This window comes from Aspergillus niger (genome assembly GCF_000002855.4).
Source record: "Aspergillus niger supercontig An12".
NCBI lineage: Eukaryota > Fungi > Ascomycota > Eurotiomycetes > Eurotiales > Aspergillaceae > Aspergillus > Aspergillus niger.
In genome coordinates, this window is record NT_166527.1 from 639946 (window position 1) to 661431 (window position 21486).

The 21486-nt window shown below is 47.8% G+C and overlaps 9 protein-coding genes and 2 non-coding genes across 11 annotated transcripts; 8 read left to right on the plus strand and 3 right to left on the minus strand.

Annotated features, from left to right (window-relative positions):
* Window positions 1–20: 20 nt before the first annotated feature.
* On the plus strand, window positions 21–1216 carry An12g02490 (uncharacterized protein; the record flags this gene model as incomplete). Its single annotated transcript, XM_059750746.1, has 2 exons — window positions 21–1109; window positions 1157–1216. The coding sequence occupies 2 exons, from the start codon at window positions 21–23 to the stop codon at window positions 1214–1216; spliced, it is 1149 nt and encodes a 382-aa protein (XP_059601811.1).
* A 333-nt stretch (window positions 1217–1549) lies between these two features.
* Window positions 1550–2667, plus strand: An12g02500 (uncharacterized protein; the record flags this gene model as incomplete). The annotated part of the gene is made up of 2 exons (XM_001395295.1): window positions 1550–2088; window positions 2151–2667. The coding sequence occupies 2 exons, from the start codon at window positions 1550–1552 to the stop codon at window positions 2665–2667; spliced, it is 1056 nt and encodes a 351-aa protein (XP_001395332.1).
* Window positions 2668–2902: 235 nt separating this feature from the next.
* On the minus strand, window positions 2903–3940 carry An12g02510 (hypothetical protein; the record flags this gene model as incomplete). The annotated part of the gene is made up of 1 exon (XM_059750747.1): window positions 2903–3940. The coding sequence occupies one exon, from the start codon at window positions 3938–3940 to the stop codon at window positions 2903–2905; it is 1038 nt and encodes a 345-aa protein (XP_059601812.1).
* A 446-nt stretch (window positions 3941–4386) lies between these two features.
* Window positions 4387–5486, minus strand: An12g02520 (uncharacterized protein; the record flags this gene model as incomplete). Its single annotated transcript, XM_059750748.1, has 4 exons — window positions 4387–4420; window positions 4597–4967; window positions 5050–5363; window positions 5447–5486. The coding sequence occupies 4 exons, from the start codon at window positions 5484–5486 to the stop codon at window positions 4387–4389; spliced, it is 759 nt and encodes a 252-aa protein (XP_059601813.1).
* Window positions 5487–5778: 292 nt separating this feature from the next.
* Window positions 5779–5897, plus strand: 5S rRNA. Its single transcript, XR_009468036.1, has one exon. It is a non-coding gene; the product is annotated as a 5S ribosomal RNA (ribosomal RNA).
* A 2111-nt stretch (window positions 5898–8008) lies between these two features.
* On the minus strand, window positions 8009–9784 carry An12g02540 (uncharacterized protein; the record flags this gene model as incomplete). The annotated part of the gene is made up of 6 exons (XM_001395298.3): window positions 8009–8030; window positions 8087–8461; window positions 8499–8585; window positions 8874–9113; window positions 9167–9209; window positions 9265–9784. The coding sequence occupies 6 exons, from the start codon at window positions 9782–9784 to the stop codon at window positions 8009–8011; spliced, it is 1287 nt and encodes a 428-aa protein (XP_001395335.3).
* Window positions 9785–11626: 1842 nt separating this feature from the next.
* On the plus strand, window positions 11627–12439 carry An12g02550 (uncharacterized protein; the record flags this gene model as incomplete). The annotated part of the gene is made up of 1 exon (XM_001395299.1): window positions 11627–12439. The coding sequence occupies one exon, from the start codon at window positions 11627–11629 to the stop codon at window positions 12437–12439; it is 813 nt and encodes a 270-aa protein (XP_001395336.1).
* A 1231-nt stretch (window positions 12440–13670) lies between these two features.
* On the plus strand, window positions 13671–16013 carry An12g02560 (uncharacterized protein; the record flags this gene model as incomplete). Its single annotated transcript, XM_059750749.1, has 6 exons — window positions 13671–13742; window positions 13953–14051; window positions 14740–15513; window positions 15620–15778; window positions 15819–15856; window positions 15932–16013. The coding sequence occupies 6 exons, from the start codon at window positions 13671–13673 to the stop codon at window positions 16011–16013; spliced, it is 1224 nt and encodes a 407-aa protein (XP_059601814.1).
* A 2061-nt stretch (window positions 16014–18074) lies between these two features.
* Window positions 18075–18193, plus strand: 5S rRNA. The gene has a single exon (XR_009468037.1). It is a non-coding gene; the product is annotated as a 5S ribosomal RNA (ribosomal RNA).
* Window positions 18194–19354: 1161 nt separating this feature from the next.
* On the plus strand, window positions 19355–19731 carry An12g02580 (hypothetical protein; the record flags this gene model as incomplete). Its single annotated transcript, XM_059750750.1, has 2 exons — window positions 19355–19376; window positions 19433–19731. The coding sequence occupies 2 exons, from the start codon at window positions 19355–19357 to the stop codon at window positions 19729–19731; spliced, it is 321 nt and encodes a 106-aa protein (XP_059601815.1).
* Window positions 19732–20656: 925 nt separating this feature from the next.
* An12g02590 (uncharacterized protein) lies at window positions 20657–21056 on the plus strand (the record flags this gene model as incomplete). The annotated part of the gene is made up of 2 exons (XM_059750751.1): window positions 20657–20770; window positions 20805–21056. 2 exons carry the CDS (start codon window positions 20657–20659, stop codon window positions 21054–21056), a joined length of 366 nt encoding a protein of 121 aa, XP_059601816.1.
* Window positions 21057–21486: the final 430 nt, after the last annotated feature.

Here is a 21486-nt window from a genome sequence, read left to right on the forward strand (position 1 = left end):
AGTCGAGAGCGGACGTAATCATGTCGCTCCGCAAAAGGTCTTGCTTATCATGTGTTGCAGCCAAACGTCGGTGCGACCTGGAAAGACCCAGTTGCGCCCGCTGTCGGAAGAAGAGCGCTGCGTGTCGGTACCCATACCCGCCTCCACAGAATGCAGAGGATCAGATCACAGCACCCGAGGACCGCCAACATACCCGTAATGCCAGCAACTCTGGTATCTTGGAAGCAAGCGATATCATGCTTGTAGATAGCCGCATAGACCGATCTACGAATCTCTACCCTAGAGAGGAATATTTCGACCCACTCCTATGGTTGCCGGACGGTCCGACGAGCCCAACTCAGGCCTGGGCCATAGAACCGGACGAGTGGTTGTCTCTCAGAAGGGCATTAGATGGATCATCATCCGCATTGCTACCCCGACTGGAACGCAGAGTCTTGGAGTTTTGGCCTCGGGTCAACGATACGCAAACCTGGCGCTTTTGCATCCGAACGTTTCTAGGCTATGTCGATCATTTCTTGAACACCGGCACACTGCCTCTCGTTGAGTCACTGTCAAACCGTCAAGGGGATCTTTCGCCTGTTCTGCTGGAAGCCTATGGAGTTTGTGCCGCATATCGCACCTGTCAGCGTGCAACCCAGCCTTTTTACCTCCAGTTGTTAAAGACAGGAATCAATAATGCGGGCACGAGAGACTTGTCACAAGCGGAACTACAGCATCAACTGGATCACCTACAAGCTTCGATTCTATATTATGTTCTTTTCCTTGCGGGTGGTGTCAGTGATCAGTCCATGTTTATCCAGCTGGACTACATGTTAGCGCAGACAACAGCCAATCTAGAACGAAGAGAATTAGAACTTCGGCAGACATCTTTCGCGAACTACGTGGAGAATCGAGTGCTTTGTGAAAATTCTCGGCGACTCATCTTGGTGTCTTACCTCGTGCGTGCTGTCCATGCCGTGGTCCACTTTCACAGATGCGATTTCATCAAATATCTGGCTGGTCTACCGGTCTCCACTCAGTCAAACGCGGATATGTACATAGAGAGGAATTTTAGTGAAGGACAAACCCCTGCGCAACTGACATCTGGGGTTGTGTCCTATGATGAATTCGTGAGTGTCTGGGAGCAAGGGGGGCTGCTTCATGTGGATGATTTCAGATTCCTTTTGCTGGTGGCGTGCAAAGGGTTGGACATGGTGCAAGGGAAAGTACTTGGTAGCTGATTGTAATTAACCTATGTTCAGTGTACTAGCTTTGACTGATAGTGATACAAAGCAACGGTAACCTTACTCGTACGAAGGTGCATCCTGGTCAGTAATGCTAATTATCAGAGCGGACAAAAATGGAGTTTCTTCGTATCCACGCGGATCAGCGACGGCTGATTGACAGCCAATGCGGAGGAAAGTGGGTCCCATACAACCCGTCATTCCAGAAGATGTTGAAAAGTTCCCAACTTGGTTCTCTATATAAAGAGTGTAAAACCTACCGCTCTGAAGTAAGCATATCATTCAAACAGAAACATCTATCTCCAATTCAAGCATTCTTTCCAATTATGCAGTCCACCCAAACAGCAGTCATCACCCTATCCCTGGGCCACGCAGCCTTCGTCACTAACCATGGCATCCCGAAACCCCGCCACGATGAGATCCTCGTTCGCACTGCTGCCGTGGCCCTGAACCCAATTGACTGGATGCTTCTCGGAAGCACTCCGTCGCCAAATGCAGTCATGGGCCATGATTACGCCGGCACCGTTGTCGAAGTGGGCGAATCCGCCCAAGAGAGATTCAAAGTCGGGGACCGCGTGTGTGGACTCGTCAAGGGAGCAGATAGAACCCGCCCCGAAAGTGGTACCTTTGCAGAGTATATTGTCGCGAAAGCCGCAGTTCAGATCCGCATTCCCGATGGGGTCAGTTTCGAGGACGCAGCTACCGTGGGCGTCGGAGCCATTGCCACTGGCCAGTGTCTCTTTGGGCCATCATCACTGAATTTACCATGGCCTGAGAACCATTCCCCTAGCGAGGGTCGCGATACAATTTTGATCTATGGCGGAAGCACAGCTTCGGGATGTTGGCTGATTCAAGTTGCGAAATTGTGAGTTATCTCCTATGCTATGTTCCCGGGAGAGACAGAAAGCTAACCATGAACATCAATAGAGCCGGATACACTGTCCTGACAACCTGCTCGCCAAAGAACTTCGACCTTGTACGCCAATACGGCGCTGATGCTGTTTTCGATTATCGTGACCCTCGATGTGCGCAACTGATTCGGGAACATGCTAACAATACTCTCAGTATCGTATGTGATACTGTGTCAACGCAGGATTCAGTTCGTATCTGCGAGAAAGCCATTAGCGATGAAGGTGGTCAATATCATTCCCTACTCCCGGCGGAAATGGGCCGTGCGAATGTAAAATCCACTTTCGTCAATTGCTGCACGGCTCTTGGTGAGCCATTTGAGTACGGATCAGACTGCATGGTTATCCCTGTCATGCCGGCGGAATTTGAATTCGCGCAAAGATGGGCGGATTTGGTTACTACTCTTTGGTCTCAGGGGAGGATCAGGACATTGGTTGTGGAGAAGCGTGATGGCGGGCTGAGAAAGGTTCTTGATGGCCTGGAGGATTTGAAGAATGGCGCTGTTAGTGGCAGGAAGCTGGTGTATACGGTCTGAAATAATTAAGGTTTGTGTCTATCGATTAGCTTGCTGTAATAGTTTGTTGATATTGAACTAAATTGTCTGTGAGAAGTGTATTGCATCTGGGAGAGTCGCTCAGTGACAAAGCTAGTTCGACGAGGTGGACCTATGCCCCCAAGTAGGAACTCTGGTAATGTTCCATCATCCAAAACCCACAACGATAGCTTTAATATCAAGAGTACGAGACACTGCCATCTCATTCAGATCTAATCTATAGCTTGCACCCCCAAGACTCAAAGAGGCAGCCAATCCAGTATCCCCACTTCTCGTCAGCTTCCTCCTCTCCGTACCATTCCCGCAGTAACATGTCATATATGTACAGTATAGCGAAACAGGCTTTCAAGTACTCCTGTAAACCCAGTCTAACATCTTCACCCTCCCCCTTTAACGGGTCAGTCACATCTCCATCTTCCACGGACACGCCAACCACCTCTTCACACTGTTGCTGAGAAGCGCACATATCCGTAACCCCAAAGTAATTCCAAAACCTGCGATGCGGGACATTCTGTATTGGAAAATCATAGTCTGCAAGAGCATGTCGCGCCCAGTACTGGAAAGTTTGTGTTTCCAACAATGAAGCTACTTCATTCTTTTCCAACCGTTTATTTGTGAGCAGCACATCCATCAGATTAACCATGATATAAACTGTCAACGCTGTCTCTGCAACCAGCTCAACCCCAAACGCATGGCCCCAGTGTATACCCGCAAGGGTATGCAAAGGGATCTGAGGATGGCGCGAAAGCGTTAACAGAACAGAAATAGCTTCTTTTGATATTTGCTTCGACGTTGAGTCATGCTTTTTCCCACTTGCGGCTATGATTATCAGCATCTTGACGGCGTCAGCTAGATCGCCATCTGCGCTGGAGTAGCTTATGGGGTAATTATCGTCACTAGAGCTAGCTCTGTTGATCCAGTATTGGATGTCTCGATGCTTGGTGGATAGGGGGCTATGCAGGGCTGAGTTTGTTCTGTGCGGGCCGAGGTCGAACTGATATTCGGGGTAATATAGCAGATTACCAGAGAGAAGGTTGTTCAAAGGAACAGAGTCAAGTTGTTTGGATTCTTCAGTACATGAGAATTCGCGGATTGTTTTGGTAAAGGTCCGGCGGAAGTGGTTGAGGTCTGAGGACTCGGTGGGCTTATTGCGGGCGAAGAAGTCGGTACGTCGAGGTGTGAATCGGGGATTGCATGTTATGAGATTTAGGTGTGCGGCTGCTGTGTTCCATGGTATTTTGTGATTAAGATGCATGGTGTGTGACTGCTAATTTGCAGCTGATGGATTGTTGATGGGTTTCAGGAGCTACGACGATTCTGTTAGTGCAGGGTTCAATGACGGAAGGAGGGGTTTTCTTGGCTTTTAGTCTATTTTTGGAATTGTTTATTGGAGCGAACAGCGTTTCGTTCAAAGAAGCTACTGTTCCAGACAGTTTTTCGTGATGAAGATAGACACAATATGGTATGGATAATATGGTAGGATTCGATATTATATTGAAAAATATTATAATTGAAACTAGCAATAGTTGTTAGAACCGTATCTTATCTGACAAATCCCTATTGCCTTTTCTTCACTAAGGTTGGCTTGGGTTGCGACAAACATTCTACTTATTCCGGCAGCAATTCGACATTCTTGTCTGCATTCGGAAGCAGTACTCTAATCTGAGGCAGGTATATGATACCTGATTTAATCGCATCTAATCACTCTTTAGCCGTTCCCCAAATTGTGGGTAGGCTGCAAATATATATCATATGATAATCTAAGATACTTAGTATATACTGATCCAAATATATACAGGCTAATCTATATAGTCTACTGGAAAGCTTCCAGAGATTCGTCGTTCCATCTATTTTTCTTGTCAGTTTTGCTGCATAGCCATGGAGCCATAGGAGAACAAGAGTAAAACTTACGTTAAGTACTTGCCAGTCAGCGACTTCGGCGCGTCAATCACCAATTTAGCCATTACATGACCAGGCTGTTCGGGCTTCAGGAGGTTTCCAGCCTGGTGGGCTGTAGTAAACACAGAGTGGAATTGACGGTCCATAGTAGTAGCCAAATCTTCACGAATCTGTCTCTGGATTTCGGTATCAACCAAGCCCGGGTCAATAGACACAGAGGTCACCTCGGGCTCTTCTTCCCCAAGGCTCAAAGCCAGGTGGTTCATGGCTGCCTTGGTCGCGCCATACAGACCCCATCCCTTGAATCCCGAGACGGATGCGCCGGAAGACGTGAAGACGATCTTACCCTTGGATTCGCGAAGGGCAGGGAGTCCTGCTTTGATCTGTTCCAGCGTGTCAGTAACCAGCAGCGATATCCCGCTCCTCTGTACCACCGCCTCAAGGAAGACCATGAGAGTAACTTACAAACGCCACCAAGCTGATGAAATTGACATCAAATCCATGCTGCCATTGTTGCGGATCCGCCTCTGCAACGTTGGCAACCTGACCCAGCATGCCGTGGTTGAGAACCAAGCCATCAAGGCGGCCGAACGCCTTCAAGGCCAGGTCAACGGCCTTCTGGCCGAGCGAGAAGTCCGCCAGATCGCCGGTCAGGACCTCGACTTGGGTGGGGTACTGGTCTTTCAGCTTCTGGAGGGGCTCCGCGCTACGGGCCATCACAACCACATTGTGGGATTGAGGCGCCGAGAGGAGGAACTTAGCCGTTGCGAGACCGATACCTGTACCGTGGATAGGATATTTAGCGTCGACGATTGCCTATATAGACGCTGACATGAGCGTTAGATTGTGTTGATTTTCGTACCTCTCGAGGCACCGGTGACGATGAAAGTCTTGGAAGCCATATTGAATCAAACAGGAGGTGACCCAAAAAAAAAAAAAAAAAAGAATGTGAAGTATTATGAGGAAGCTGAGGTAAAGAAAAGAAATATGACCTACAGGGAAAATTATCAGCCGATAATCTGAGTCAAATTCACCGGAGTCAGAAATTAGTGCATTCCGTCATGCAACGGAGAATTTCCGATAACCGATAAGTGCCACATGTGCGGCACTGACGATGCAGGGTCTGCAATTCATTTTAGCGTCGAGCATATCAAAGTTTCCATGAATATTACCCTGTTGCAAAAGAAGACAGGTACATACGACCATAGGGTGTGGAAAACAGGGCTTCCCGTCCGCTCAGCCGTACTTAAGCCACACGCCGGGAGGTTAGTAGTTGGGTGGGTGACCACCAGCGAATCCCTTCTGTTGCATGTTTTTATATTTCGCTCAGCTGTGAGAGAGCGCGAGCCTACTTACCTCTATCTCGACAATGGACGTGCCACGCTCCCGGTGCGTGAAGGAGAGGTTGCCTGCATGTTGATTTTTCCTTTGAAATACCACTTAAGTAGATAGCAACAGCCTCGGCTTTGTAACACTCCTCGGAAAACGAATATGCCCATTACATTGCCAACTAATATCGTCGAATAATGGACTTCGATCCCTAGTATGAGTGGACAGTGACATCCCGGGGTTCAAAATGAGCCGTGTTGTCTTATTTGTTCGTTGTACATAAGCCCTCTATCCTGACAACGTAAGCCTATTTCATTACATTCAGCAGTATGCCAATGCAGCTGAAAGTTATCATAAATCAAGTCATTGTAATAGCCAAACAATTCATATTAGTTTCTTTCTTTCCCAGATACTCTCTTCTCTTTAAGACTGTTATATTATTGAGTCTATACAAATGATTAGAATGTTATATCAAGCCTTAGCTTTGGAGGATATGAAGGGGCGCGTAGCCTGGCTTTCAACAGTTCTATTGAATAAAAATCTTCTTAGTATGACATACTGCTATAGCATTTCATGTAACACTACGTCTAGTAATATAAACACAGGGTATAGAAAATTTGATCGCGGCAAGCCAAGCCTAGAAGGCAGCCAGCGACGCTGATATACCTTTGCTTTCTTGCAGACAAGAAAAAAAGGACTGAAATAACACGCCAAATTTACCCCTTCCTTTTACGATAGTAAGACTGTATGGGATCAAAAGAAGAGTAGAGATTGAAGAGATCCAGCGAGATATCTACTACTACCTTTTCCATGTTGGAACCAGAACTCTGGTCACGGGAAGGCCTGCTTAACATGAACGGCAATCATTTCTCTCCTCCTGCAGGCGCTCCCACAACGGCTGCACCGCCTCCTCATCCAAGTGGCGAAAGGGGAAGATGTATTTGACAGTTGCCCTCAGCTCCGTGACCTTCCAGTCCTTGCGCTAGAGCTAGCGGTCCTCAATGTCATGCAGGGTTTTTGTCGCAGCTATCCGACCACTGGGTTCCACCGCGCGCACGCGGGATGAAGAAGCCCATGTTCGTCTACGTGGTATTCCACTTCCAGTGTTCCACGGCCGTCCAGTGTCAAGCAGCGAACGGAACGTAACCCATCCAGCTAGCCACGCATAAACCGATTCAGAAAACCTTTGAGTTGAATAGATTCATATCTGGTGGGACATGCGGACCATTGGGTACCTGCGAGAGCTTTGGCAAGAAATCCACTTATCTTCGATAGTTCTGGATGCATTTATGTGTGACCAATTCCACTTTATTGGCTTTCAGTGATACAATGGATGGTTGTCTGCCCTTGATCGGGGTATTGACCGCGTTAGCTCCGATCGAACAGACAGATGATCTACGGAAACCCATTAATAAAGGTCCGATAGAGACTCACCTGTCTATGCCAAGACTTTCGACTAGCCTGTCTGTATCATCATTGGAGGCATGGAGTCTTGGAGGCGAGAATTGAGACGCTACGATGGAGGGAAGCATGGCGAGCCAGTACCCTCACCGCTAGGTGAGGGGGGGGGAGGGGAGCGCTCACTCACACGTATTACACAAGAAGGCACTGCTATGACAAGAAGTAGATCGATGGAAGTGGGCCATGCGCAACGCCATTGAGATCACTCATCTCCGGTTCTTCCGCAAGAGATTGGCGAGAATTAATTTCCCAGCCGATTCAGCTGAGTAGTTCGTGCCATGGTGGTGGAGAAGCTGGAGACGCCGATCCCCCCATCAAAGCTCTCCGAACCGTTCTGCACCGAGGGGGGGGATAAATGGACATATTACGGCGATTTCCACCTCCCCTTCGCGAAGATCGCCCATTTGAAGTTATCACTGGAAGTATACGATACCGTGGGAGGTCTACGTGCACTTCTTTGCTGCAAGGGCGACAAATGGGATGATGGTCAGGACATGGCCAACCGACCGGTTCGCAACATCCCAGCTTCCTCGACCGACGCAAATCAGGAAAAACCTGGGGATAAGCCCGAAGAGGACTGCGTTCTGGACAATTCCGGCAAGGAAACACCTCCGCGCAATCTATGGAAAGAAGCCTACGACGGACTGCCTTCCAAGCTACAGGAATATAGTACACCAAACATGGCATTAGATGGCTGGTAAACACCACCCACGATTTGATGCCGAAGTATTCAATTTCAGACTGCTTAATCCCCTGGATGCGCATTATATGTCCTCGCTGTGGCCAGAATTCGTCATTGATGCCGAAGCCGAGACAATTGCCCAAAGAGCCAGTATTGTGGATACTATGGGACACCTGTGGTGGATTTGGCGCTGCAAGAGCGTACCAGACGCATTTCGAGTGTTGTGTTGGAAAGATATTGGGCTTGGCGTGCTGCAAAGGACTTGTCTTTGGCTTGAGTTCGTATGAGTTAGAAGTTTGGGTGTTTGCATAGTCGATTTTATAGGATTGTATAGTCATTCTAATTCCGATGGCTTGTTTGTTCTTTAAGATAGATTGCTTTGCCTTTCTTCCTTGGGGAGATCTTCTATATTCATTTCGGTGTACAACTTATCATTTCACACAAGGTAGGGGGACAAATGGATATAGTAGGTTTCTCCTCGATATGTTTTTCCCCTCTTTTGTCTAAACCAAGCGCCCTTACAGCGAAGCTAGTAACAGTATAACAGAAAGGCTCAGCTACCAGGCGCGAGATCCAAGGCCAAAATAAGTGACATAATGTCCGCTGATGCGCTAACCGCTTGACCAGGAAATTTATATCGCGTTTATCCGATCGGTCGATGGAGAGTGTGTCTCAACAATGTCATAACCAACCCCATGGCCCTGGTCCTTTTCAGCTCTGGTCACAAAAGCACTCCGTAAGCACTGCTAACACAAAGGCATCGCGTTAGTGGTGAAAGTAACGAACGTACTCATGGCGGCGAGGTTAGTCTTCGCACGTATCCGTCTCCTCCGAATAGTAAGAAGCAGCATCCGTTTCAGTCACGTTGACCATAGCAGAAGCATCAATAGAGCCTGAACCACTAGTCCAGACGGCCGGACCCGGCATTGGGTAATCCTTCATGCCTCCCCAGATACTGAAGTTGAATGAGGGGTCATCCTTTTTATAACCACCTGGGAATTTGATCGTAGGTCCTGGGTTTCCATTACCACCACCTGTGACCTTAACTTGAGCGCACCTGGAAATATTGTCAATAATCAATCCTAAGCAAGTAAGACGATGATAGCTTACTCGTAGTAGAACTCAGCCTGTCCATCATGTGCTCCATGCACACCTTTAAGCAAGTTAGTATACTTGCCCACCTTCCAAGAATATCGAAGAAGACCTACCGATATGCTCCGGCCGAATCAGATACTCTCCATCCGGCAGGTCCGCAGGAACTGTAAACTCAATACGGTCCTTATCCCAGGTACACCAGGCATCGGTCTTGATGTCCTTGCTCTGGTCACAAATGCCCTCCTCATGGATCTTGAACCAGTCGCCGTCGCCCTCATACTGCTTGGCCGAGCCGGGCGCTTTAGACATATACACGAGACCAGGGCCAGGGTGCTTCATCGTCGCTCCCACGCCGAGCTTCATTGCAAGCTTCGACCCTGCCTTGACCTCCGCCGTGCCGGTCTGGCCAGCGAAGGTGAAGGAGCCCTTATTGCAGCGGAAGTCCGGCATATCCGGGGTCATATCGTCGCGGGTGTTTTTCCATTTTGTAGGGTTGTATTTGGCCGGCCGAGTGTTGGAACGAACGTATTGGTTAGGAGTGGTCTCCTGGCCGTCAATGACGAGGGTGTCGAAGAAGTAATGCGCCGACACCAAAGGTGCAATCAATGCGGTAGTAAGAAGAGTGAGCTTCATATTGAAGAATAGAATAAAGTTTTTTTTTTGTGAATGAAGGGAAGGGCCAGCCTAGCAGAAATAAAAACTTTTGTAGTAGCAATAGATAGAAGGAATTGGGATTCAATGGCTATACTGTGGTATTTACCGTCTTATATAACTGCCGGTGTAGCTCATGCGGTGTTAATAATCTGGTATTTCAGAGATAGAATGATAGCAATTGCCTGCAACATTCTGAATACCTCTTGTCCAGTCCATAATAATCAACTCTATATCCGAAACCTGCCAAGTCCACTGAGGCCTGTAGGCCATCCTTTGCGTTGTTCTCCATGCCTCATATCGGCAAGGCTGCTAAATGCCAAGCCTTGAAAGTTCAAATGTCACTATCGAAAGGTCGACATTATGCTTGGCATTATCGGCTTTATCCAACATATGATACAGTATCTTTGCTATTGTTCTAGGCCCTATAAGGTATCAGTATACCACGTATTTGCCTTTTTGGTGACACGGTAAGCGGCAGGTTGAGAGCTAGTCTATTGTAGTAATCTTGGCATTATGTAACTAACGGAGTGAACTGCAAGCCTTATGGCAACTAGAAGCCTTTGTCATATGTTCCTCGAGGAAGGATTTTACACTAACGTGAAATGAGCCTCCAGAAGCCCTATGGTTGTGGGAGGTGGCAGTCTGAAACACTAGGAGTTACACCACTAATTATAGACCATCAAGAGAACCTTCATTGGACCCTCATCTAACTGGATACGGTAAGATGGCAGGGCTGTTAGCTCAGGGTCCAGGGTCCAGGGTCCACACTCCGAACAACCTCGGCTTGTCGTAGGCTCGTAGCACCTTACACATCCATTACTAAGGTCAACAGGGTAGAACCTGGGAATCTATCCGAGCAACTAATTACGTAGGTAGGAAAGCGGTTGTGCAAGCCCAACAGTCATCGAAGTTTTATACACACCCAAGATGGTTTTCGGAAATAACGCACTATAGCATCTGCTAATCCTTTCAAAAGCGCCTTATATTGAGGTAAACAATCGTTGGAATAGGCAGGGCGATGTAGCCAGTTGAATCACACCTGGCATGGCCCACAAAGCAGAAGCCAGCTTCCATCGAACCAAACCAGACCCAACGACAACCACTTCATACCGCAGAAACTTGCTGCAAGTCACTTTCATACGGGACCCATTCCGCGTTCGGCAGTGAAAATGGCGCTCTATTGCCGATGGGATCTTGGCATGTCAATCTAACTTATTTAGATGGACATCAGCTACTAGTCCGTGCAAATCAGAAGGCCTTAAACAAGTCGCCAAGCATCCTGTGGCGGAAATTATCCAAAGTACATCAACGGGCCAAGAGTTTAGCCTGATTCAGGGTCCTTCATCCACCACTGACCCACCATGACAATGAATGAAATGCTTTCCATTTGATAGCCTAGGGCTACGCCTCTCTGCGATGCTTTGACCTATCCTCAAGGGTCTTATGGGATTCTCCATCTCTTGGCAACTACTGTAACCTTAACGGTGTCATCATGCAACAGTCTCAGACGTCGTCCCGTGTACAGGGTTCACCGGACGAAGGAGATAATAGGCTATAGTTTCGACAGAGATCTGCCGGCAGAGGGGATTAACAAGTCTGCCCAGGGCGAAGGAATGAAGACGAGACATCTAATGCAACGTACTATTATCCAGAGCTCCGTTCCTGCATGGGAAGGGAGCATCATGAGAATCAACCTCGCGGTTAAATCATGGACATATAAACGGAGGCCAATCTGCCACTGAGTTCCCAGTTCCGCTGTCCATCTCACCAGTCTCCAGTTTCGCAAGCACTTCTATTCTATCAAGCATCCAATCAGTGATAATGACTCGATCAATCTTCATCCATACTCTCTTGGCCCTCAGTGCCCTCACTTCAGTCCACGGCGCGAACTCTCCAGGCTGCGGCAAAAACCCTACTCTAGCCAATGGCGTCCACCAGATAAACGGCCGCGAATACACCCTCAAAATCCCCGACGACTACGACGCAAACAACCCATATCACCTCATCTTCGGACTCCACTGGCGCGGCGGCAACATGGACAACGTCGTCAGCGGCGACAGCATCCAACCCTGGTACGGCCTTGAATCTCGGGCGCAAGGCAGTGCAATCTTCATAGCGCCCAATGGCCTGAACGCCGGCTGGGCCAATACCAACGGCGAAGACGTAGCGTTCATCGACGCCATTATGGAACAAGTTGAGAGTGATCTCTGTGTAGACCAGAGCTCTCGCTTCGCGACGGGTTTCTCCTGGGGTGGTGGAATGAGTTACTCCCTTGCTTGCTCGCGGGCGAAGGAGTTCAGGGCTGTGAGTGTTTTGAGTGGTGGGGTGATTAGTGGGTGTGATGGGGGTAATGATCCTATTGCTTATTTGGGGATCCATGGTATCAATGATCCGGTCCTTCCGTTCGATGGGGGCGTGGAGCTGGCGGAGAGGTTTGTTGGGAATAATGGCTGCCAGCCAGCAAGCATTGAGAAGCCTCAGTCTGGGAGTAACGGGTGGAAACGAACGGACTTTTATGGCTGCTCTAAGCCAGTCTCGTTTATTGCGTATGATGGCGGTCATGATGGTGCGCCGCTTGGCGTGCAAAGCTCGTTGGCTCCTGATGCTACCTGGGAGTTCTTTATGGCTGCTTAAGGACAGTGTCACATGGATGTGCCTCTCGAAAAGAAGTACATGGTGCATAGCCCCTATACTTACGTCTATCAAGTACAAAAGTGCTTGGGCAACTAGACCCACATTTATTGGCACTATAGTTCAACGTTCATCAGGGGAAGTTTTTTGTGAGAAGTAGTACTGTTATAAATAACCATCCATGATTCCTATCGAGAGAAACCGCCAAATCAGACTCTCAATTCAGGAACGCCTCGATTAACACAAGCCACTCACGTAGGCCGCATTTGATTTCATCAAGGCTTTCAATACACGCGTAAATGTGTTGCATGTTTCCGACATACGCAAGAATTCCTATACCTCATCCGTCAAATAGAAGTCGTGGTATCGCTTTGTCAAGGTCTTTGTTCGGCGAGTACTCTTAAAAATAAGCTTAATTATCAGAATTATAGTAACTATAAAGAGCAGCCATTCTAATGCACCAATTACTACAGCTGCCATAAGTAATTAACAGTGGTTCTCTTCTACTGGATATAAATTACTCTCTATATTAACAGCCACCGTAATCAAGCCGGCCAGCTATAAGAAAAGAGCTATAATCTCAACAAAAATAGAAAAAAAGTTAATTACTGTATACTCCACGAAGCTAATTTTAGTAGTGAAGAAGAGAAAGATAATATCCAGAGATATTTATTTAGTATAGAATATTAAGAAGTTCTATTTGTCAGGCACATTAGTATAAGTATAGAAGTTACTGTATATAAAATTCATATAGTCAGTATAGCTGCGGTATATACAGATAGCTAGATAATACTAGTCAGACTAAATAAATATTTTAAGAGAATAGGATATAGTATAATATATAGTATTTCAGTATATATCTCTTTCTTTATTTGGTCTCTACCACATCTTCCAAAACCGCAATCCCTAATTTACTCTAATCTAAGAATCCTTTCTTATCTACCGCAATCTGCGCTGCCGCTTCGGGAGCCATCATCTTTACTAAGAATATCTGGAAGGCCGCCTGGTCCGTAAAGATGAGTTCAGTATAAATATTAAAGTTGAAATCTGTCTGCTGGCCGATAAAAATCATAATAAATATGAGAGTATTATGGATTAAGTTATTCTCTCCAGCTGGAGATTATTACCTAATAATGGTGCGCACGATGTACATATGCTTATAGAATAAGAGAAAGTCGTTGCCAGACAGATACTTGACCAGTTTGATATGGGCTTTATAACAGTCTTTGAAAATATGGAGGTCGAGACCGGGTTTGCAGTAGGCGTAGATGAGGACGCGGACGGACATTTTGGGTGGGGAGGATTTGTTGGTTTGGATTGAGGAAATTTTTTGAGTAGGAAGAAGAGAGAATTGGAAGTTTGAGGAGAGATTGAGAAACATTAGGAGAGGGGTTGTGGAGAGGGGGAGGCTATATAAGTGTTTATTTATCTTTTCTGGCCTTGTCTATTTAGGTAAAGTAGTTGTGTGTTTAGTGCTTACTTGGTTATAACTTGATGTCCTGTTGGCTGTCAACAGATCCACCTTGGTGGGCTAGCCACAGACTACTGCATGCACTGCCTCGGATCAACACGTCAAGATATATCAGTCGGCAAAGCTTTCTATATAATTGGAGCAGTAAGATGATGTCTTGGTCCCTGGCCGACCCAACGGAGCCGGTCCGAACCTAACGAGGTGGATACTACTACTACCATCGATTCGAATCCACTGGGCTATACAGTATCCACACGCGCGCGACCCGCAATTGCTCCGTGATCGCAGTCTTCGGCTACTCATCCATCGGTCCGCGCTTCTAAATCGGTTGAGAAGAAAGCAGATCTCTTATAGACAGATCGGCAATGGTGTCTCAAGTACCCCCTCGCTCACTGCCCGCCTCATCGAAGACAAGCAATACTCAATTGTTACGCTACTATTTCTCCTGCCTGTCTACTAGAGGCGATGCTACGGCTGGAGGGATCTAGGTGTTGTTCCCTGAGACAGGGCAGTTGCGGAGGAGAACATGATGGGAAAAGCCATTCTTAGATAGCGGAACCCAAACGCTCTCTCGTAGTTTCCATTATCGAGTACATTGGTAGTTGCCTATTCCCCAGAAACCACCGGGTCTTTTCTCCCTTTTCCTCTTCTCCTTTCTTCTCCTTTCCTCAAGTTTCCGTCCAAGATCTTTCCATAGATACTGAATATTGACGCCAAACTTATACTTCTTTTTTAAAACTCGACTCCAACGCCCCCCCAACGACGACAATGCCGGCATCACCGTGAGTTTGGCTTTCAAGCATGAAAAAGTCTTTATCTGACGATTTGTTAGGATGATGTCGGCCGACGACGGGTCGCTCACCGGAGCGGCCCAAGCCCCCCTCCTGACAACGGCGCGCACGGTGGCCACCCTCCGTCAAGCGTCTATTCTTGGTGGGGTCCAGATGAGTCCAGTTGGCTCCTTCTCGCGGATCCCAACGATATCTCTCTGGACCCCACCGAGCAATTGAAGCGGCAAGACTTCCTCCTGGAATATGGGCACTACGCGGGCCGGGTTTGGGACTGCCTGGTGAAGGCGTCCGTTGCGCTACGGCTTCAGATCACGTTGAGCGTCGTCCAGTTCCGTGACAAGCTTACCCAAGGAGAATCCAATGATTCTTCCAGCGGACGGCAATATTGGATCCGCCTTCTCGAAAGATGCGTCGAGTATCTCAGAGAGCAGGGCCTGGATATCGACCTTGACATGGCGAAGCTGGCAATTCTGGTCTATAGCAAGCGGGACCTCCTTTGTCGCGCTAGGATAGGGGATGTACCTGCCTCGACCTCTGCCGCGCTGAGGAGAGAAATCGAGCAGGCCAACAACCACCTCCCCGAGGTCCTGTCAAGGGATCAGTCCCGCAGCTATAGTACCCGGCAACGGATTCGGGCCTTCTACGGCAGTCCCCAAGACATGAAATACTCCAGACTTGGCGCTGAGTCTGCCCCTGTCTTGCCGGAGCCCGACTGCAGACACCTGCCCCGAGACGCACAGCGCCGTGCGTTCCAGAACCGTGTTTTCGCCGATCGCGTTGACGCGACTTTCCAGACAATCAACGAGCGGATCCCGGTCACCTTTCGTCCTATTCGTTGTCAAACGCGGACGAAGCGTAGTGTGTCGGATCCGCTCGAATACGTTCCTCGGAAAAGGCGTGCCCTTGGATCGCTGGACTGAGGAACGTATCGATGGAAAGCCTGCCGACGCGCCATCCTCCACCGTGGCCTTTGGAAACGTGGAGGATGCCTGCATATATCAAGATATGTGCAGGGATCTCGATCACACGCTCGGCAAAAACCGGGGAATGGGCCGCAAGGCTCTCCAGGAGGCACGGAAGGTGGTCCGCCGTGCGCGGGCTAACGTTGAATAGGTCGGAGGGAGGGGGAGTGATAAAGGGCCCCGTCATCGGCGGTAAGTAAGGACTACTTTTGATTCTCTGGTGATTTGCGCTGACTTCTTCTTGACTCCGCCTCGTGCGGAGTCCCCCCAGCGATGAGCTTGCACCTTACCGTGGTGCTGGGGTTCAGTATTCCTCTGAAAGGAGGAAGAAGCCAAGACAAGCTCTTTCGTAGAACATAGGATGTGTAGAGAGTCAGAATAGCGTGAGTGTGAAATCACAGAGAAGGGTGAGGTTGATGCCTGGGTTGTTGTAGGGGAGTAGTTCTTATGTCCGGACAATTATCCCGCAGTACTATAAGACATACATCCTGTATATAGCAATCTCGCAGCCTGAAATATCGGCCGTAGGCGACTTGGGAATCATATTCGAGGATAAGGCCTTAATCAATCCAACATCCATCAGCTACATTAGCATGACTTGCTCTTCCGCTGTATGCACATCCTGAGTTCATGTTGTGGCGGCTATTCGAGTAAATTGCTCCTTGGTTAGTTGCTCGGCAGCCCATGCAAACTATACTCTCCCAGAAAAAGGTACTGTAACTCAGGTATCGTTTCACGCGAGCCTCCTCACAAGGGCCCTGGTTACTACTGCGTAGCTAGTATCTTCGACCTCAGAGGATCTCTTGCTCTCCATCAATACAATGAATTCCGGCGTGAGTTTCAAGGGCGGAGATCACAATAATGGGGAACTAGATACGGAGTAGGCAAACGTGGACTCCACATGCTACATACACCGTATCATATACTCGTCGCGTGTTATACACAGGCTTTACGGATAAATAACCACAGTATATCACTTCTAGTAGGGATTGAAGACAACAATCGACGCGTCAAGCTGTATTGGTAAGTATGGCTGCGTGTTCTTGTTCTCTGCTTCTCGTCCCTAGTCTTCCTCTACTTTCTTCATTCTCCTTCCCCGTCACTGGACGCTCCTAGAGACCATAAACACTCTCCTCGTCACTTTACTAGGACCTTCGTTGACAATCGATTCATCCAATCTACATCTTTTTCAACCAGTTGATTGATTTTTCCTTATAGAGATGATTGACATCAAGCAGGAGTGTGGGTGGTGCAAGCAATCGGTAGTAAGCGACATGGAAGCCTTTTTCTTACAATTATCTCTCATCTCTTACAACTTTTACACTCCCCTTCGCTTGAAGCTTTTGCACATCCACTTTCCCTCAACCCTGCTGTTCAACCGGACGACTTCTATTGCTCAAGCGCTTCTTCTCATTCCTGAAGCTATGTGAACCTTTCTTTCTTCGTGACGCTTTTGCTTCCGACAAGGACACGAGAACTGCATGACTCTGTTATGAGCTTTACTCTGAGAGCTGCTCTTATGGAGGTCCATTCTTCTATATGGTGTCCCATCAACCTAGAATGGTAAGTCTCACATTGACTAGCGATCGTGTGTCCCGCTTCTGACGATTTTGCTTCTGAAAGGGTCACAGAGATACCGACTGCGCTCTAAGAGATATGATCCAAGAGCTGGAGGCCCACCCACCTGAAAGCTGGGCCTCACTGATACTCAGAGAGCACTAGATCGCTTGTGGGCTGTCGGAGAAGAGGTCGACGGCGAAGAATCAAATACTGCGAGTGTTTCAGAGCTCAGTCTACACTTATTGTAGAAAATTCGTGAACTTGGTAGTCGTCATTACACCAAGCTATTACTCCAGTTCAGGCGAGGTATGGGAACCACACGATGCATACGGTATGTACCTGTAGCTATGTGACAGAGGCGAGCTATAGACTTATGCTAACACAGTTTGACATAGGGCCGCCTAGCAGCTGCACCAACATCGCTGCAACGAATGCTCGAACCATTTCATCGGGACAAATGCCTCGACCTATTCACAACCCCTTAAGCCTACCTGTCCTCTACCCGGGCGCGTACCAATGAATCGACGTAACAATCGCAATCGAAGAGCTTGGGAACGGCGCTTTCTCAACATAAGAAGGAGCTGGCCAGCAGAAAGCAAGAAGTGGTTGTTAGACAAAGACAAGGGATGGTGACTTGCAGGGATGCTGAAGCCAGTTGCGACAGGGGTTGGTAGCTGATGTGTTTCTACCTACCTCCTTCATGGGTTACATTATGGAAACGATGGATGATCATGACATAGGTTCTATGAATGCCAGACCACCCTATCCTGTGCTACCCTGCATGGCATGGATGATATACTTGAATGAACAGACTCCTTTTGCACTATATGAACCTTAACCTACTACTTCCAAGTACATACGACCACAGGGTGTGGAGAACAGGGCTTCCCGTCCGCTCAGCCGTACTTAAGCCACACGCCGGGAGGTTAGTAGTTGGGTGGGTGACCACCAGCGAATCCCTTCTGTTGTATGTTTTTACCCTTTGTGACCTGTCTCCTTTCAAGGCAGTCGAAATGCTGGTTGTCAATAAGATTTTTTGTGCCCTGTTACAGACAACTCAGCCTCGCGGAACTCTGTTACTTTGGATCACGTGACTCCATATTGCCGTGATCTTTGACGAAGTCCAACTTAAGGAACGCTGCCCTCTGGGTATTAGGCTAAACCCCTCTTGATATGAGTCTTCTACGGAGAATAATTGGTCCAGATAGGGCATGGCTAGTTCCAAGGCTATTACTACATGTTAGCCTACCTAATTCGGCGATTTGCAGCTCTTTCCCCCGCCCTTGAGATGAATCGATTATTTCTGCCTGACAGAAAGCTATACCTTATTGGGGTATGATCTACCTTTGGGAGGTCTAATCCCCAAAGGCATCACTTCGCAGGCTACCCGAGGCCAGATAAACCAAGAGCGTGCTTCCCTGCGCCAGCACCCTAGCGAATCCTAATCATGTGCTGGTAGTAACTGGTCGGTAGACGTGCTCAAGGATCGCTTTTCCGATGCCTCTTACTGGGGGAGGGGAGAGGGGGTAAACCCACTCGAATTTACTTTCGACGGCTGCGTACTGATGTTGTCTGCTCTAGAGCAACTGGGAGCCACTTGCCTTCCCATGGATGTAAAATTAACTGTATGCAGTCTCCACTGGCAGCCGCTAGCAATGTTATAAGTATAACCGTGTAACAAGGTGACAGTGCAAAGACACTTAGTAATAACATATAAGAAAGCATCTACTAGTAGTTCACTGCGTCTTCACTTTCACTTCTTTCTGAATAGCATTCAGTATTTTACTCAAAAATCTACTCTTACTTGGAGATCCTAAAATCCCAGGAAGGCCAGTCTACTTGTGTCTATATATAGTAGCACCGGCCGTTGGCATATGATTTCAGATACCAGATGTGTCATTAGAAGCAAAAATGTTACACTGGTTGCAGTGGATGCCTCGGGCCAGCTGAGAAGGTGAGACAACAAGCAAAGAACCTTAGGTAAAACAAATGATAGCTACTAGACAAGAAGAGACCATAAATTCATAATCCAAATGAAGCACCAAAATATTCGTAACTCTCTCTGTTTTCTGCCCTTGAGGTGATGTTAGAGCCGGAAAATGCGATAGGGAAGCACAGTTACCAAGTACTCACCATGCCTCAGAAGCCCATCGAACGTGGATATTCAGGAAGATTTGTGTAATGTAGAATACGCCCATCATTGTCTCTACAGTACTCAAAGAAATCGCATTTGCCAACGGCGCAAACGTAGTGAATCGCCCCACGAACTTTCTGTTGGCTATCCCATCCAGCTATTTGCCTGCGGCTAAAAAGGTATCCCTCGCAGTAGCATACGGGGTTGTTCAAATGGATGCCCCGCATGTCGCCAAAGCAGGAAAACCTGTTGCATGGCTCACATCTAAAGTAAGGTCTTCCATCGTGGCCAAGGTGGTTCCCTCTTCGTGCGGTTCTTTCGGTTGTCGGTCGTCTACAACTGAGGCACAAGGGGGCACTGCGAATCGCCCAATGTGAAGCTTCAGGGTCCATGGTTATTTTCAAGGACAGACACGATATAGTGTGTTAGAAGACAGATCAAGAGTGAACGCAGGACCAAAATATTGCACTCTAAGAGGACATCTAAGTTTTAAGAGGAAACATTTCGAGATTGATGACGGTGGGATGGAAGGGTGGCATATAGGCACATGCACCACTCCTTAGGTCGGTAGCTGAATTGGGCAGCCATGCGGCAGGTATCTATATGCGAGTGGACTTGGTTCTTGTAGTAGTAAGAACCTTAATCTATTTAATTCGTTGAGATCATAGCTTTGAGATTCGATAACAACTAAATTATTATATTGTCCCTCTATTTTTCATTTCTTTTTCATCATAATTTTAGATATCTTTTATTCTGGACACATGAATGTTTATTAAACATTAATCTCGCAACCAGTGAATAGCGAAAAGAAGCTCAGCTCTGATGTTCCGCTCCCATTAGAAAACCCATGCTGAGCCTCGTGGTACATAACGGCTCATTGAACATCACTTGGCTTCGAAATATCTCCGCCCACTCATAATAGGTTCCCCATTCAATCCCTACCATGATCCACAATGCATCTGGCCAAGAATAGGTCTCGATCCCCGTGCAACCTATCCGTTGGATGAGTGACGGGATCCATGGAACACGGGCCGAAAGCCGATAGACCAAGCGGCTTCACTTATGGAACAACACCAATTTAGAACATTGTCACATGCCGATACGTCATGCATTAACCAACTGACAAGGGGAATTTTAGCCAGAACATCAGGGACTTCCATCTCGCCCGAGTGCCTCGTACTTGCACCATCTGCTTCTAAGGCAGCTTACTACCCCTGATGCTCTGAATGGACCCCAAGAGTGACAAAGAAGTGCATGATCGGGTATGTATGACGCTTCATCTAATGGTATTATGAATACCATATGCTCATCGTTCTGCAAAGCCGCTTTCTGAGCGTGATAAGCGCATCCTCACTACCTATGGGAGGTTGCCTTGTGGAGGTAGTCTTGGCCAGCAGCCTAAGGTATACTTGCACTGTGACCCCTCGTCATCGTTGCTGAATGCATTCAGAAACGGACCTACTTCGATTCTGGGGACTATGCTCTCTCTGCTGCTCACCGAGTAACTGACAGCGGTGATATCATAACTGGCACGGCTCACCCTGTCCGCGAGAGCATTTCGCACCCCTTCGCACCGGTACCGAGCACTGGCAATGCTGGTAACGAGGCTAACAATGGTATCTTTGAGGACAAAAGCCCAATTACACAGACTCCAAGGAGTCCTCTTTCCCGGAACCCAAGCTTCAGTGATCAAGATATATAACCCTGGAGGACGGAAGGAGAGCCTGAGGAGTTTGTAGATTGCTTCACGAAGGTTGTCAAAAATCAACCCATCATGAGGGAGATGTTTGATCAGCTTCATTGTTTGACGTAAGAGGGAACACGCTGATTCATCCTGAAGCGTGTGGTATAGAATGCGTTTAACATTCATCCCTTAGCTTTCCAATCTTTCTTCAGATTGACCTGTACTTGGATATGTACGTATATCGAATAAATATTCCGTACCACTTATGCATCATACTACGTAAAGACAGTCAATCACCCAGTCTAGGTTCTTCAACTTTGTCATCGAGGCCTAGGACGAGTCAGTCGACAAAGTAAGGCTATAATTTACCGGCAACTCACTCCAGGTATTTATTTCGGCATTTTACTCCTTCATCCCCTTTTTCCACCAACATGCAGGTAGCGATCAT